Source organism: Amblyraja radiata, chromosome 8, assembly GCF_010909765.2.
Source record: "Amblyraja radiata isolate CabotCenter1 chromosome 8, sAmbRad1.1.pri, whole genome shotgun sequence".
NCBI lineage: Eukaryota > Metazoa > Chordata > Chondrichthyes > Rajiformes > Rajidae > Amblyraja > Amblyraja radiata.
Window position 1 is genome coordinate 81,921,238 of NC_045963.1, and position 17,316 is coordinate 81,938,553.

At 45.8% G+C, this 17,316-nt stretch overlaps 1 protein-coding gene across 1 annotated transcript in view; it reads left to right on the forward strand.

Annotated features, from left to right (window-relative positions):
• The window catches only part of aplf (aprataxin and PNKP like factor), a 143,697-nt gene that overhangs the window by 113,644 nt on the left and 12,737 nt on the right, over nucleotides 1-17,316 (forward strand). Inside the window, exon 7 of the mRNA XM_033026343.1 lies at nucleotides 9,236-9,606. Coding sequence (XP_032882234.1) covers nucleotides 9,236-9,606 — 371 coding nt within the window. The remainder of the gene's footprint in view (nucleotides 1-9,235; nucleotides 9,607-17,316) is intronic.

Below are 17,316 nucleotides of genomic sequence, written 5' to 3' on the forward strand. Positions count from 1 at the left end.
AATTGACTGATAAATTGCCTGATTTACCAATTTACAAACCAAATTCCTCAGTTTTCAACTGTTTTCCCAGCACTGACTCACTTCTCTCCTCCCACTTGGGCTAGAGCCAATCAGTGGTATCTCTTGCTAAACTCCTGCTGCTGTTGTTGCTCCCAAAGCTACAGCAGTTCTGAGTCAAGTCTGCCTGTCCTTGACCTGTACTTTAACTGTTTTCACTTCTCTCCTCCCACTTGGGCTAGAGCCAATCAGTGGTATCTCTTGCTAAACTCCTGCTGCTGTTGTTGCTCCCAAACTACAGCAGTTCTGAGTCAAGTCTGCCTGTCCTTGACCTGTACTTTAACTGTTTTCACTTCTCTCCTCCCACTTGGGCTAGAGCCAATCAGTGGTATCTCTTGCTAAACTCCTGTTGCTGTTGTTGCTCCCAAATCTACAGCAGTTCTGAATCAAGTCTGCCTGTCCTTGACCTGTACTTTAACTGTTTTCACTTCTCTCCTCCCACTTGGGCTAGAGCCAATCAGTGGTATCTCTTGCTAAGCTCCTGCTGCTGTTGTTGCTCCCAAAGCTACAGCAGTTCTGATGTCCATGCAACACTCCAGTCCAGGCAATAGACAATAGGTGCAGGAGTAGGCCATTCGGCCCATCGAGCTAGCACCGCCATTCAATGTGATCATGGCTGATCATCCCCAACCAGTACCCCGTTCCTATCTTCTCCCCATATCCCCTGACTCCGTCCGCTATCTTTAAAAGCCCTTTCATGCTCTCTCTTGAAAGTATCCAGAGAACCGGCCTCCATCGACCTCAGAAGCAGAGAATTCCACACTCACCACTCTGTGTGAAAAAGTGTTTCCTCATCTCCGTTCTAAATGGCCTACCCCTTTTTCTTAAACTGTGGCCCCTGGTTCTGGACTCCCCCAACATCGGTAACATGTTTCCTGCCTCCAGCTTGTCCAAACCCTTAATAATCATATATGCTTCAATAAGAAAAACCCCACTCATCCTTCTAAACTCCAGAGTGTACAAATGTTGCATTGTGAGCAAAACACAAGTTCTGGAGTAACTCAGCGGGTCAGGCAGCATATCCCAAGGTCATGGGTAGGTGATATTTCGGGTCAGGACACTTTTTCAGACTAAGGAATCCGAAGAAGGGTCCCAACCTGAAACGTTGCTTGTCCGTTCCCTCCACAGATAGTGAAGGCAGATACAATAGTGATGTTTAAGAGAGGCACAAGGGCCTTTTAATCATAGTACCTTCTTCTGACAAGCCCTTAAGCTGTGGACCACCCTCGCTAAATCTTTACCTCCCTACCACAGTTTTTCCCTTCAAAGTCATTTTAAACCATTTGGCCACACCGCAACATCACCACACTCAACTTGGATAATGCTTTTGAATATTTTGTTATGTGTAAGGTTCTACATAAAACCGTGTTGCTGTTGCATATGAAAAAAATCCTCACCAACAGACTTACAATCTTTACAACCTTATAGAGGTATATAGAATCATCATCAGGTCGGCGCACAGAGTCTCTTGCCCAGAGTAGGGGAATTGAGAACCAGAAGACATAGGTTTACAATACAATATACAATATAAATTTATTGTCATTTGAGCCCGTGAGACTCAAACGAAATTTTGTTTCCACAGCCATACAAACAAAAACAATGTCCTACAGACATACACACAATTAAGTTCACACAAACATCCATCACAGTGAACCCACTGTGATGGAAGGCAAAAGTCTTTTCTCTCCACTGCTCTCCATGTCTCTCCCGATGTCGAAGCCCCAGGCGGGTGATGATAAGTCCCACGGCCATTTTAGGCCGTGCCGGGCGATTTACAGCCCCGCTCCCGGTCTAGAAGTCTCGAAGTTGGAGCCCCCGGCGGGCGCTGGAATGTCCCACGGCCACGAAGCCGTGCCGGGTGATGTATGACCCCGCTCCGGGTCGTTCCAACCCCGCGACACGGGCTGGAGAAGTTGCGTTGCGGGAGCTCCGGGAAGCGGTCTCTCTCTCCCCCCGGACCCGCGAGCTACCGATGTCCCAGTCCACCGGACCTGCGGCTGCGTTGCTGGAGCCTCCGAGCCCCAGGAGTCGAGTCGCAGCAGCGAGTCACCACCGCTCCCCACGTTCCGAGGCCGGCCAGCCCCACGATGGTGAGTAGTCCGCACCTCCGCAGTCTCCCGAGCCCCTGGGTCGTTCAGGTTGGAGGCCGCTCCACGGTGCTAGGCCCCAACGACAACGGAGACCCGACAGGGAAAAGGTCGGGTCTCCCGGACAGGGAAGAGATTTTAAACGGTTTCCCCCCGCCCCCCACATATACACATTTAAAATCAGTATTAAAAAACACCAAACACTACATTTAACTAGACAAAAAATAAAAAAAAGACAGACAGGCTGTAGGAGCCGCTGCAACGGGTGAGTCGCGCCGCCATACATGAGTACCATAGATCCTTTATGGTTTAAGGTGAAGGGGGATAGATTTAATGGGAATCTGAGAGGTAGCTTTTTCACACAAAGGGGTGGTGGGTGGATGGAACAAGCTGCTGGAGGAGGTAGTTGAGGCAGGGACTATCGCAAATATTTAAGAAGTAATTAGATAGGTACATGGATAGGACAGGTTTAGAGGGATATGGGCCAAACGCAGGCAGGTGGGACTAATATATATGGGTTGGTGTGGGCAAGTTGGGCCGAGACCTGGGTATCCTAGTACATCAGTCAGTGAAAGTAAGCATACAGGAACAGCAGGCATGGGTTCGATCCCGACTACGGGTGCTGTCTGTGCAGAGTTTGTACGTTCTCCCCGTGGGTTTTCTCCGGGATCTTCGGTTTTCTCCCAAACTCCAAAGACTTTCAGGTTTGTAGGTTAATTGGCTTGGGTTTGTATACTTGGTGTCAGTGTAAATTGTCCCTAGTGTGTGTAGGATAGTGCTAGTGTGCTGGTCGGTGCAGACGGACTCGGTGGGCCGAAGGATCTGTTTCCGCGCTGTATCTCTAAACTAACTAAACTGAACTAATTGTCGGTATGTTCCACGATGTGCGTGTTGTACGCTCATCCCTGGCCAAGGTCACCTGTGAAACTATTTTTAAACAGCTGATTTCTATTCCTAACTCCAGCTGTCATTATGACCTTGCTTTCAGTCAACCAATACTGCAGGAGTACTTTTATAATTTAGTTTAGTTTATTGTCACATTTAGTTTATTTTAGTTTAGTTTAGAGATACAGCGCGGAAACAAGCCCTTTGGCTCACCAGATCCGCGCCGACCAGTGATCCCCGCACACTGACACTATCCTACACACAGGAGAGACAGTTTTTACATTTACCAAGCCAATTAACCTACAAACCTGTACGTCTTTGGAATGTGTGAGGAAACAGAAGATCTTGGAGAAAACCCACGCAGGTCACGGGGAGAACGTACAAACTCAGTACAGACAGCACCCGAGGTCAGGATCAACTCCATGCCGCCCCACGTCCCGTGGTAGAGTGAAAAGCTTTTGTTGCCTGCTATCCAGTCGGCAGAAAGACTAGACAAGATTGCAAAGATCTATTGTACATTTCCCTTGAGCTTCATCCCCTTTGATCTCTCGTTTTTCACACATTACCCTTCCATATTCCCTCTCCCTTGGGCCTCAGTCTGAAGAAGGATCTCAACCAAAAATGTCACCCATTCCTTCTCTCCAGAGATGCTGCCTGTCCCGCTGAGTTACTCCAGCCTTTTGTGTCTATCTTTGATGATCATAATCAAGCCGTCCACAGTGTACAGATGCAGGATAAAGGGGATAATGTTTAGTGCAAGATAGCGTCCAGCAGGATCTGATCAAATTTAATCCCAGGGTCACCAATGAGGTAGATGGGAGGTCAGGACCACTCTTTAGTTGTGGATAGGATGGATCTGATGCCTGATAACAGCTGGGAAGAAGCTGGGTAGAAAGGTTAGCATGTGATTACCCCCTCTTCAGCCCACGCAACAGTATTATCCTACGCTAGCCCAACTTAGCACACTGCGGCATGTTGGTGCAGCTGGTAGAGCCACTGCCTCACAGTACCAGAGACCCGGGTTCGATCCCGACCTCGGGTGCTATCTGTGTGGAGTTTGCACGTTCTCCGTGTGATCACTTGGGTTTCCTTCGGGTGCTCCGGTGTCCTCCCGCATACCAAAGACGAGTGTGTTTGGAGGTTAATCGGCCCTCTGTATCATATGACAAAAATATATTGAGTGGCAGTGTATGTAGTCAGTAAACTTCTGGTTAGTGTGGTTTACTTTCTAATAGTTTTGTTTCATTTATTTATTGTCACGTGTACCGAGGTACATTGAAAAGCCTTTGTTGCGTGCTATCCAGTCAGTGGAAAGACAATACATGATTACAATCGAGCCGTTCACAGTGTACAGATGCAATGGAAAGGAAGGACATTAGTTTGGAGGATGTGGAATCGGTATGGGTAGAGCTGCGAAACACTAAGGGGCAGAAAACGCTGGTGGGTGTTGTGTACAGGCCACCTAACAGTAGTAGTGAAGTTGGAGATGGTATCAAACAGGAAATTAGAAATGCGTGCGACAAAGGCAAAACCGTTATAATGGGTGACTTCAATCTACATATAGATTGGGTGAATCAAATTGGCAGGGGTGCTGAGGAAGAGGATTTTTTGGAATGTATGCGGGATAGTTATCTAAATCAACATGTAGAGGAACCAACGAGAGAGCAGGCTATTTTAGACTGGGTATTGAGTAATGAGGAAGGGTTAGTTAGCAGTCTTGTTGTACGTGCCCCCTTGGGCAAGAGTGACCATAATATGGTTGAGTTCTTCATTAGGATGGAGAGTGACATTGTTAATTCAGAAACAAGGGTTCTGAACTTAAAGAAAGGTAACTTTGAGGGTATGAGATGTGAATTGGCCAAGATTGACTGGCAATTAATTCTAAAAGTGTTGACGGTGGATATGCAATGGAAGACATTTAAAGACTGCATGGATGAACTACAAAAATTGTTCATCCCAGTTTGGCAAAAGAATAAATCAGGGAAGGTAGTACATCCGTGGATAACAAGGGAAATCAGGGATAGTATCAAAGCGAAGGATGATGCGTACAAATTAGCCAGAAAAAGCAGCATACCGGAGGACTGGGAGAAATTCAGAGACCAGCAGAGGAGGACAAAGGGCTTAATTAGGAAAGGAAAAATAGATTATGAAAGAAAACTGGCAGGGAACATAAAAACTGACTGCAAAAGTTTTTATAGATATGTGAAAAGAAAGAGATTAGTTAAAACAAATGTAGGTCCCTTGCAGTCAGAAACAGGTGAGTTGATCATGGGGAACAAGGATATGGCGGACCAATTGAATAACTACTTTGGTTCCGTCTTCACTAAGGAAGACATAAATAATCTGCCAGAAATAGCAGGGGACCGCGGGTCAAAGGAGTTGGAGGAATTGAGTGAAATCCAGGTTAGTCGGGAAGTGGTGTTGGGTAAATTGAATGGATTAAAGGCCGATAAATCCCCAGGGCCAGATAGGCTGCATCCCAGAGTACTTAAGGAAGTAGCTCCAGAAATAGTGGATGCATTAGTAATAATCTTTCAAAACTCTTTAGATTCTGGAGTAGTTCCTGAGGATTGGCGGGTAGCAAACGTAACCCCACTTTTTAAAAAGGGAGGGAGAGAGAAAACGGGGAATTACAGACCAGTTAGTCTAACATCGGTAGTGGGGAAACTGCTAGAGTCAGTTATTAAAGATGGGATAGCAGCACATTTGGAAAGTGGTGAAATCATTGGACAAAGTCAGCATGGATTTACGAAAGGTAAATCATGTCTGACGAATCTTATAGAATTTTTCGAGGATGTAACTAGTAGCGTGGATAGGGGAGAACCAGTGGATGTGGTGTATCTGGACTTCCAGAAGGCTTTCGACAAGGTCCCACATAAGAGATTAGTATACAAACTTAAAGCACACGGCATTGGGGGTTCAGTATTGATGTTGATAGAGAACTGGCTGGCAAACAGGAAGCAAAGAGTAGGAGTAAACGGGTCCTTTTCACAATGGCGGGCAGTGACTAGTGGGGTACCGCAAGGCTCAGTGCTGGGACCCCAGCTATTTACAATATATATTAATGATCTGGATGAGGGAATTGAAGGCAATATCTCCAAGTTTGCGGATGACACTAAGCTGGGGGGCAGTGTTAGCTGTGAGGAGGATGCTAGGAGACTGCAAGGTGACTTGGATAGGCTGGGTGAGTGGGCAAATGTTCGGCAGATGCAGTATAATGTGGATAAATGTGAGGTTATCCATTTTGGTGGCAAAAACAGGAAAGCAGACTATTATCTAAATGGTGGCCGATTAGGAAAAGGGGAGATGCAGCGAGACCTGGGTGTCATGGTACACCAGTCATTGAAAGTAGGCAAAGGTACACAAAATTGCTGGGGAAACTCAGCGGGGGCAGCAGCATCTATGGAGCGAAGGAAATAGGCGACGTTTCGGGCCGAAACCCTTCTTCAGACAGTAGGCATGCAGGTGCAGCAGGCAGTGAAGAAAGCGAATGGTATGTTAGCTTTCATAGCAAAAGGATTTGAGTATAGGAGCAGGGAGGGTCTACTGCAGTTGTACAGGGTCTTGGTGAGACCACACCTGGAGTATTGCGTACAGTTTTGGTCTCCAAATCTGAAGAAGGACATTATTGCCATAGAGGGAGTGCAGAGAAGGTTCACCAGACTGATTCCTGGGATGTCAGGACTGTCTTATGAAGAAAGACTGGATAGACTTGGTTTATACTCTCTAGAATTTAGGAGATTGAGAGGGGATCTTATAGAAACTTACAAAATTCTTAAGGGGTTGGACAGGCTAGATGCAGGAAGATTGTTTCCGATGTTGGGGAAGCCCAGGATAAGGGGTCACAGTTTAAGGATAAGGGGAAATCCTTTAAAACCGAGATGAGAAAAACTTTTTTCACACAGAGAGTGGTGAATCTATGGAACTCTCTGCCACAAAGGGTAGTTGAGGCCAGTTCATTGGCTATATTTAAGAGGGAGTTAGATGTGGCCCTTGTGGCTAAGGGGATCAGAGGGTATGGAGAGAAGGCAGGTACGGGATACTGAGTTGGATGATCAGCCATGATCATATTGAATGGCGGTGCAGGCTCGAAGGGCCGAATGGCCTACTCCTGCACAATTCTATGTTTCTATGTTTCTATGATAAGGGAATAACGTTTAGTGCAAGGTAAAGCCAGTAAAGTCCGATTAAGAATAGCCAGAGAGGTACCAGAGAGGTAGATAGTAGTTCAGGACTGCTCTCTAGTTGTGGTCAGTTGCCTGCTAACAGCCGGGAAGAACAGACCAGAGTGTAATTGTTGATTTCAGCAAAACTGGAGAGCTAGTTTTCTTAAAGGACCTGTCCTATAAGAAGCGATTTTTGTTCGTGGACTTGCTGGCACCCATCATAGTCGCAGCAGGTTGCCGGAAATATTCAACGTTGAAAATCCAGCGGCGACCAGAAAAAGGTACGACTCTTTGGGCGACTACTCACCAATAAACAGGCGTCACCTGTTGACATGTCGTGGGTTGACATCTGTTTGGCAGTGAGTACTCGCCCAAGGAGTCGTACCTTTTTCTGGTCGCCGCTGGATTTTCAACATGTTGAACATTTTCGGCGACCTGAAGTAATTTTCTTTAATATGAAAACTGTCTCGGAATTATTTCTGTGTACTTTGTTCAATGATGTGGGAATATAGTTATTTAAAACTTGATATAAAAATAACTCAGGTTGGCGTAATAGAACAGCACACAGATGTATTATCTAAGTCTGTGGAAGTCTCCGCCTCAGAGGACGGTGGAGGCCAGTTCTCTGGATGCTCTTGAAGATAGTGGAGTCAGGGGATATGGTGAGAAGGCAGGAACAGGGTACTGATTGTGGATGAACAGCCATGATCACAGTGAATGATCTGGCTCAAAGGCCGAATGGCCTACTCCTGCACCTATTGTCTATTGTCTAAGTGAATGATAAAGATGTGTGCTCAAATAAGATGACTACAGTTTAGTTTAGTTTATTGTCACGTGCACAGTGAAGAGCTTTTGTTGCGTGCTCTCCAGTCAGCGGAAAGACAATGCATGCTTACAATCGAGCCATTTGCAGATAAGGTAGACAGTCAGAACCTTTTACCCAGGGTGGAAATATTCAAGACTGGAGGGTGTAGCGATAAGGTGAGAGGGACAACGTTTAGAGGAGATGTGTGGGGCAAGTTATTTTACACAGAGGGCGGTGGAGGCCTGGAACGCATTGCCAGGGGTGGTGGTGGAGGTAGATACAATAGCAGTGTTCAAGAGGCTTTTGGAAATGCAGGCAATGGAGGAACATGGATCATGTGCAGGCAGAGGACATTAGTTTAACTTAGCAACATGTTCGGTCGGCATGGATACTTTGGGCTGAAAGACCTGTTCCTGAGCTGCATGGTTCCATACACAACTGATTTGTAACTTATGAGTGTCAAGTGGTCAGATGCCATAATGTTTCACATTATCCTTTTTATCAAGAGTCAGAAGTGTTTTATTTTCATGTGTCAGTGAAGAAAGCCGCTGGCATGTTGGCCTTCATAACGAGAGGAGTTGAGTATAGGAGTAAAGAGGTCCTTCTGCAGTTGTACAGGGCCCTAGTGAGACCACACCTGGAGTATTAGGTCTCCTAATTTGAGGAAGGACTTTTTTGCTATTGAGGGAGTGCAGCGTAGGTTCACGAGGTTAATTCGCGGGATGGCGGGACTGTCATATGTTGAAAGAATGGAGCGACTGGGCTTGTATACACTGGAATTTAGAAGGATGAGAGGGCATCTTATAGAAACATATAAAATTATTCAGGGATTGGACACGCTAGATGCAGGAAAAATGTTCCGCATGTTGGGGGAGTCCAGAACCAGGGGCAACAGTTTAAGAATAAGGTGTAAGCCATTTAGAACTGAGATGAGGAAAAACTATTTCACACAGAGAGTTGTGGATTTGTGGAATTTCTCTGCAGTGGAGGCCGATTCACTCGATGTATTGAAAAGAGAGTTAGATAGGGCTAGCGGAGTCAGGGGATATGGGGAGAACGCAGGAACGGGGTACTGATTGTGGATGATCAGCCATGATCACATTGAATGGCGGTGCTGGTGGAAGGGCCGAATGGCCTACTCCTGCACCTATTGTCTATGTTTCCATGTATCTATGAAGGGCCTGTGTATGACCCTATGACTCTATAACAGATGCTTACAACTTTTTGGTTCCCAGAGCAATTTTGGAACAACTTCCACGGATGTGAAAAGGAAAGAAGAAATAATGGACCGATTCAGCACGGCTTCTGAGGCCGCGGAGAACTGGACGCTTGGCGGAAGGCAGCAAAGTTGTGGCCCTCAGCCACCGCATGAAGTGAAGGACTCAGCATTGAGTGATAATGAGGAGGAGGAGGAGGAGGAGGCGGCAGTAGGAGTGCACTACGGGCATGCTGAGCAGAAGAGGCTGCTGCCCGTACACCTGCAAGGTGCCTGCAGTATGAGCAGGAGCCCAGCACCTGAAGAAACAGAGACGGCAGGACCTGCCAGTACTTCTCAGGCCAAAGAGCAGAAGAGGAAAGTGTGTACGTATGGAAGTAGCTGTTACAGGTAGCTATCTTCTATGTGAAAATAGACAATACGCATGGCGTTATATTATATATTTTTATTTAACATTATTTTACACACACACACACGTATATTATATATATATATAAATTTATATGTATGTATATGTGTGTATGTGTATATTTATATGCATGTGTGTGTGTGTGTATGTAAGTAGGCATGTAAGTGTGTGTATATATGTGTATGTATACAGTATGTGTGTGTATATGTGTGTATTTACTATATATGTATGTACTGTATATATGTGTGTGTGTGTCTATATGTGTATGTATACAATATATGCATGTGTGTGTGTATATGTGTGTACAGTATATGTATGTACTGTATATGTGTGTGTGTGGATTTCCTTCATCCAAACACAAGTTTGTTTCATAGTTATATTTCAGTCTGAGATGAGAGGGGCAAAGTTCTACTGTTCTTTGTAGACTCAAGGAACTGCAGATGCTCTTTACAACAAAAACAAGACACAGCTAGAGTAACTTAGCGGGTCAGGCTCCATCTCTGGAGACCACGGATAGGTGATGTTTCGGGTAGTTTATTGATTATAATATTTGTATAGAGCTTTACTGTTACAGCATCCTGGCCAATATTATTCAGAACTCAACATCTCACAGAAAGAAGTTATCATAACATTATCACATGGCTCTGATAAGGAATTGCAGATTCTGGTTTACAGGAAAAGACACCAAGTGCTGGAGTAACTCAGCGGATCAGGCAGCATCTCCAGAGAACATGGAAAGGTGATGTTTCGGGTCGGAACCCTTCTTCAAACTGAAGAAGACCCGAAACATCACCTATCCATATCCTCTAGAGATGCTGCCTGACCTGCTGAGTTATTCTTTAAGAAAGAACTGCAGATGCTGGAAAAATCGAACGTAGACAAAAATGCTGGAGAAACTCAGCGGGTGAGGCAGCATCTATGGAGCGAAGGAATAGGTGGCGTTTCGGGTCGAGACCCTTCTTCACACTGATGTGTAGGTGGGGGGGGGGGGCGGGAAGAGGAAAGGAAGAGGCGGAGACAGTGGGCTGTGGGAGAGCTGGGAAGGGGAGGGGAAGGAGGGAGAAAGCAGGGACTACCCGAAATTGGAGAAGTCAATGTTCATAACGCTGGGGTGTAAACTACCCAAGCGAAATATGAGGTGCTGCTCCTCCAATTTACGATGGGACTCACTCTGGCCATGGAGGAGGCCCAGGACAGAAAGGTCGGATTCGGAATGGCAGGGGGAGTTAAAGTGCTGAGCCACAGGGAGATCAGGTTGGTTAGTGCTGAGTTATTCTAGCACTTTGTGTGTGTGTTTTTTTTAATGTACTGTTCTATGTTCTTTATGTGTGAAGTAAGTGAATATAAAGCCTTCAACAGAAACAGCTGAAATCTGAAAACAATATTTCAAATAAGCAGATGGCAACATTTGCAATAAGAAGGGGCTTTAGAAGCAAATCAAACATTTTTTGAAAATCCTTTCTGGCTTCTCTTTCATATTGTGAACTAGTTACTGGAAATACAGCCTGTAACATGATAAAGAAATTCCGCAGTTCATAAGAAAATGATTAAGTTTGGGAAGGAAATGCCTCGAGGAATGACGATCTGCTTCTACAGGACAAAAGGGGTTGTAATCAGTGAAGGCTTCCAGACCTAGAAATGTTTAAGGGCCTGTCCCACTTATGCGATTTTTTTCGGCGACTTGAAGGCACCCGCCACAGTCACAGCAGGTCTCGGAAACTTTTCAATGTGTTAAAAATCCAGCGCGACCAGAATAAGGTACGACTCCTTGGGCGACTACTCACCAGGGGTGACGCCTGTGTAGTCGTGAGTAGTCGCCTAAAGAGTCGTACCTTTTTCTGGTCGCCGCTGGATTTTCAACGTTGACAATTTTCGACGACCTGCTGCGACTATGACTATGACTAAAAATTGCATGTGGGACAGGCCCTTAACAGAAGAGACTTAAGCTAGCAGTTTCAGTTCCCAGAGTACATTTGCATATCTGTATTCCATTGACTCCATCTGCACCTCACGCTGCCTCGGCAAGGCCAGCAGCATAACCAAGGACCAGTCTCACCCCGGCCACTCTTCTCCCCACTCCCATCGGGCAAAGGGACAGAAGTGTGAAAACGCACACCTCCAGATTCAGGGACAGTTTCTTCCCAGCTGTTATCAGGCAACTGAACCATCCTACCACAACCAGAGAGCAGTGCAGAACTACTATCTACCTCATTGGTGACCCTCGGACTATCCTTGATCGAACTTTACTGGCTTTATTGAAACATAGAAACATAGAAATTAGGGTCAGGAGTAGGCCATTCGGCCCTTCGGCCCTTCTGCACCGCCATTCAATATGATCATGGCTGATCATCCAACTCAGTATCCTGTACCTGCCTTCTCTCCATACCCCCTGATCCCTTTAGCCACAAGGGCCACATCTAACTCCCTCTTAAATATAGCCAATGAACTGGCCTCAACTACCTTCTGTGGCAGAGAGTTCCATATCTTGCACTACATGTTATTTCTTTATCATGCATCTGTGCACTGTGAATGGCTCGATTGTAATCATGTCTAATCTTTACGCTGACTGGTTAGCACATGGCAAAAGCTTTTCACTGTACCTCGGTACACGTGACAATAAACTTAACTGAACATAAATAAAACTAGTGTTAACACTTTTTAATTTTGAGAACAACTGTCGGTAAGTGGTTTAAATCTAGATTGTAGGATTCCCGAGAAGTGGGCGGCACAGTGGCGCAGCTGGTAGAGCTGCTGCCTCACAGCACCAGAGATCCTGACTGTCGTTGCTGCCTGTGTAGTGTTTGCACGTTCTCTCTGTGACCGCTTGGCATTTCCCCCATGCTCCGCTTTCCTCTGTAGGTTAACTGGCCCTCTGTAAATTGCCCCTTGTGCTGAGGGAATGGATTTGAAAGTGGTATAACATAGAACAAGTGTGAGTGGATAGATGGATAGATTCAAAAAGCTGGAGTAAACCTGGGGGTCAGGCAGCATCTCCGGATAAAAGGAATAAGGTGACGTTCTGAAAAATAGATAATAAGTGCAGGAGTAGGCCATTTGGCCCTTTGAGCCAGCACTTTGAGATCATCCCCAATCAGTACCCCGTTCCTGCCTTCTCCCCACATCCCCTGACTCCGCTATCTTTAAGGGCAAGGTCTCAACCCAAAACAGCAGCTATTCCTTTTCTCCAGAGATGCTGCCTGACCCTGCAGAGTTATTTCAGCTTTGTGTCTATTTTTGATTTAAACCAACAACTGCAGTTCCTTCCTACACATGGGTGTGAATGGGTGACCGATGGCCGGTGTAGACTCGATGGGCAGAAGGACCTTGTTTTCATGCTGTATCTTTCGATCAATCTTTTGAAAAGCGAGTAATGTTTGGCATGGAGATGGGCAAGCCAATTAAAGAGGAACTAGGCACGGTATGGCAAGGGGAGGGTGCCAGGATGAGCATCTTGCCAGCGAAGAGTAGCAAGATACAAGTTTGGCAATACATGTCCGAGTGCTCTTGGTTGGTGGAATGTGCAAGAACATGGAACAAATGATTCATGATTTAAATAGGAAGGAATGTCACAATGGATGGAAGACAATAGCATGTGGAGGAGAGAACAGAGGGTGGAATTGACCCAGGAAATTGCATGATGTGGACGGGAATGGGAGTGACAAATGGAAAGGCAAAGGGTTAGTTCTTAACTCAGTGGTTCAATGGTTCTTTATGATCACATGTATTGAGGTACAGTGACATTATTTTTGTTTACAATTCATTAAATTATTACTATATATAAGCATAACCCCAGGTTATGTATAGAAGTAGTCCACTGAGACCACACACAAGAGTCTCCAGGCTTTGGCACTATTTTGCTACCTGCCTGGCAGCGTTGCAGAGTCAGCCCAAAGTTGTAGGTGTCCTCCAGCGTTCTGGGCCACTGCAGGCCGCGTCTGGCCCGCCCGCTTGACCCCCTGGAACGGGAACTGATCTAGGCCAGCTCCAGGCTGCTGCGGGGCCTCCAGCGGTCGCCTCCGTTCGGATCATCCCGGAGAAACGTCATTCCTCTCCTCGCTCCGCCACCATTCAGTCATTGTGCTCCGGGGACTCTTCCCGCAGCCGACCTTGAGAGCACAGAAGTTCCGTTCCGTTCAGTTTGTTGACACGTGCACACGAGGTGAAGTGAAAAGCTGTTGTTGCGTGCGATCCAGTCAGCAGAGAGACAATACATGGTCAAGGTGGCGCAGCAGCAGCCTTGCAGCGAATGCAGCACCGGAGACCTGGGTTCGATCCCGACTACGGGTGCTGTCTGTACGGAGTTTGTACGTTCTCCCCGTGACCTGCGTGGGTTTTCTCCGAGATCTTCCGTTTCCTCCCACACTCCAAAGATGTACAGGTTTGTAGGTTAATTGGCTTGGTAAATGTAAAAATTGTCCCTAGTGGGTATAGGATAGTGTTAATGTGCGGAGATGGCTGGTCGGCGCGGACCCGTCGGGCCGAAGGGCCTCTTTCTGCGCTGTATCTCTAAACTAAAACTAATCGAGCTATATACAGTGTGCAGATACATGATAGTGGAATAGCGTTTGATGCAAGGTAAAGCCGGCAACGTCCGATCAAGGATAGTCCGAGAAGGCCAAGACCCTGGTTGTTCTTACCAGTCCTTTGTTCTTGCATCAGCCGCCATCTTGACTCTCTCCACCCTCCTCTGCGGTCCTTGATGTCGAGCAGGGACCGGGCTCGGTGGCTTCCCTCTTCAGGGCGGGTTATCCGGTTCCACGGCAGGCAAGCCGGGCCTGCTGCCGGGAGGTAGCCGCGGCACTATGGTCTTCTCTTGAATAGCTTGGGGATGAGATATCACTGCCAACCTCAACAATAATGATAATAATAATAAATTTTATTTATGGGCGCCTTTCAAGAGTCTCAAGGACACCTTACAAAAATTGAGCATGTAGAGGAAAAACATGTAAGGGGAATGAAATAAATAGTAGAGACATGACTAGTACACAAAGTAAAGACAGAATTCAATACAAAACACAGTATGAGGCAATTAATGCACAGATGAAAAGGGACGGGGACGTGGGGCTAAGGATAGGCAGAGGTGAAGAGATGGGTCTTGAGGCGGGACTGGAAGATGGTGAGGGACACGGAATTGCGGATCAGTTGGGGGAGGGAGTTCCAGAGCTTGGGAGCTGCCCTGGAGAAGGCTCTGTCCCCAAAACTGCGGAGGTTGGACTTGTGGATGGAGAGGAGACCGACTGATGTGGATCTGAGGGACCGTGAGGGTTGGTAGGGGGAGAGGAGGTCAGTGAGATATGGGGGGGCCAGATGGTGGAGGGCTTTGTAGGTGAGGACCAGGATTTTGTAGGTGATCCGGTGGGAGATGGGAAGCCAGTGAAGTTTTTTGAGGACTGGAGTGATGTGATGCCAGGATTTGGTGTGGGTGATGAGTCGGGCGGCTGCGTTCTGGACCAGTTGGAGTCGGTTGATGTAGGTGGAGCTGATGCCAAGGAGAAGTGAGTTGCAATAGTCCAGTCGGGAGGAGATGAAGGCATGGATGAGTCTTTCAGCAGCAGGCGATGTGAGAGAGGGTCTGAGTTTGGCGATGTTGCGGAGATGAAAGAACAATACCACATATGGCCCAAAAACGTAATGAGAAGAAATGTCTACTGCAATTCAAAGCTTAATGATAATCGTTTTATCTTTTGTATGAAATAAATGCACAACTTCTGGATTAGTACCGTAAAACATTATCCTTCTAATCTATTTACGTTCATCCAAAGTTCATTTTGATGCCTAAAACATCTGTTAAATTTAATAATATAGGATTTGAATGTCCACTTGCTCTGATGGAATAGAGAGATGCTGAACAGGATCTCATTACAGTATTAATAACACAATGTGATTCAAATGCTTTCAAAGTGCTGCTTGAGATCATATGATTTTCAAGTCGTTTTTGCCAGTGGTGGCACGGTGGCGCAGCGGTAGAGTTGCTGCCTCACAGAGCCAGAGATCCGGGTTCCATCCTGACTGCGTATGCTGTCTATAAGGAGTTTGTACGTTCTTCTTGTGACCGCGTGGGTTTTCTCCGGGTCTTCCCACACCAAAGACTTACAGGTTTGTAGGTTAATTGGCTTCTGTACATTTTAAATTGTCTCTACTGTATAGGACAGTGCTAGTGTGATCGTTGCTCGCGCAGACTCGGTGGGCCGACTGGACTGTTTCTGTGCTGCATCTCTAAAATAAAACTCTGTGCACAATTGACATACTATTTATTGTGGACCCACCTAGAATGTACTCTCATTGACTTTCGCACAAAGGAAAATGTCTCAAATCATGCATGCAGCTTGTTTCCTTGAAGAATTGGTCACTAAGTTAAAATGAGCTAAAAGGTAACACTCTGGAAACATATACATGAATAGTTGATGAGAACCAAAAGTACCAAAGGCAGTTCAATACAATGAAAGACAAATTTATGAGTAAAAATCAAAGGGATGTAATGTTTAAGAAGGAACTGCAGATGCTGGAAAATCGAAGGTAGATAAAAATGCTGGAGAAACTCAGCGGGTGCAGCAGCATCTATGGAGCGAAGGAAATAGGCAACGTTTCGGGCCGAAACCATAAGTAAAATCTTTTCCGTTTATTTTCTGTGCACTAGGCCAGTTTATTAAATGATGGCCAATTAGCCTACAATCTTGTATGTCTTTGGTGTGTGGGAGGAAACCAGAGCACCCTGCGAAAACCCACGCATGTCATGGGGAAAATGTACAAACTCTGTACAGACAGCACCCATAGTCAGGATCAAACCCGGGTCTCTGGTGCTGTGAGGCAGCTGTGCCACCGTGCCGCCCTGTCCTAATCCTTGTCCTTCAGGAAAGGTTCGGAATCAACTTGAAAAACCTAACCAGTGATGTGGTTTTGTGAGAATCCTGATAATGTGATGATGAGAAGAGAAAATAAAAGATAGTGGAGGAAGAAAGATGTTGAAATCAAAGTAGCCAAATAATCACTTATTTGAGGCTTCAGAACCATCAACTGAAGAAGGGTCCCGTCCCGTCCCGAAACATCTATCCATGTTCTCCAGTGATGCTGCCAGAACCGCTGAGTTACTCCAGCACTCTCTGTCTTTCTTTCAAAAGCATAGTTGAGAGGTTGGTGGACAAATTGAATTAATTTACTGTTATGCACGAGCTTAAAATATGCGTTAAAATATCGTTGGAAATCTGTGTGTGTGTGTGTGTGTGTGTGTGTGTGTGTGTGTGTGTGTGTGTGTGTGTGTGTGTGTGTGTGTGTGTGTGTGTGTGTGTGTGTGTGTGTGTGTGTGTGTGTGTGTGTGTGTATTGAATAACATTTTGAAGTTGCTTAACTATTCGTTGGTGATATGAAGCTTGATTTTAACATCAAAGCTTTTCCACACTGGAGTTGCTTGGATTTATGTAAGGAATAAATCTGATTTTGGATTTGGGTAATCGGGAAGTGTCCAAGGAGACAACCCTACACATTGCAAACATAGTTTGCTGCACAGACTGGTTTTAATTAATTCAGCTTTGGCATCCTTACAGTTTCTGCTTTATTGGATCATTCGATCCTTCCTTTCACTTCAAATCGCCATCTTGCATGAAAATAGATAACAGAACATTTTGTTTTAATTTTTATTGTATCCTATCTGGTTGATATGAATTCTAGTCAAGATTGAATTTCTTACTATTAGT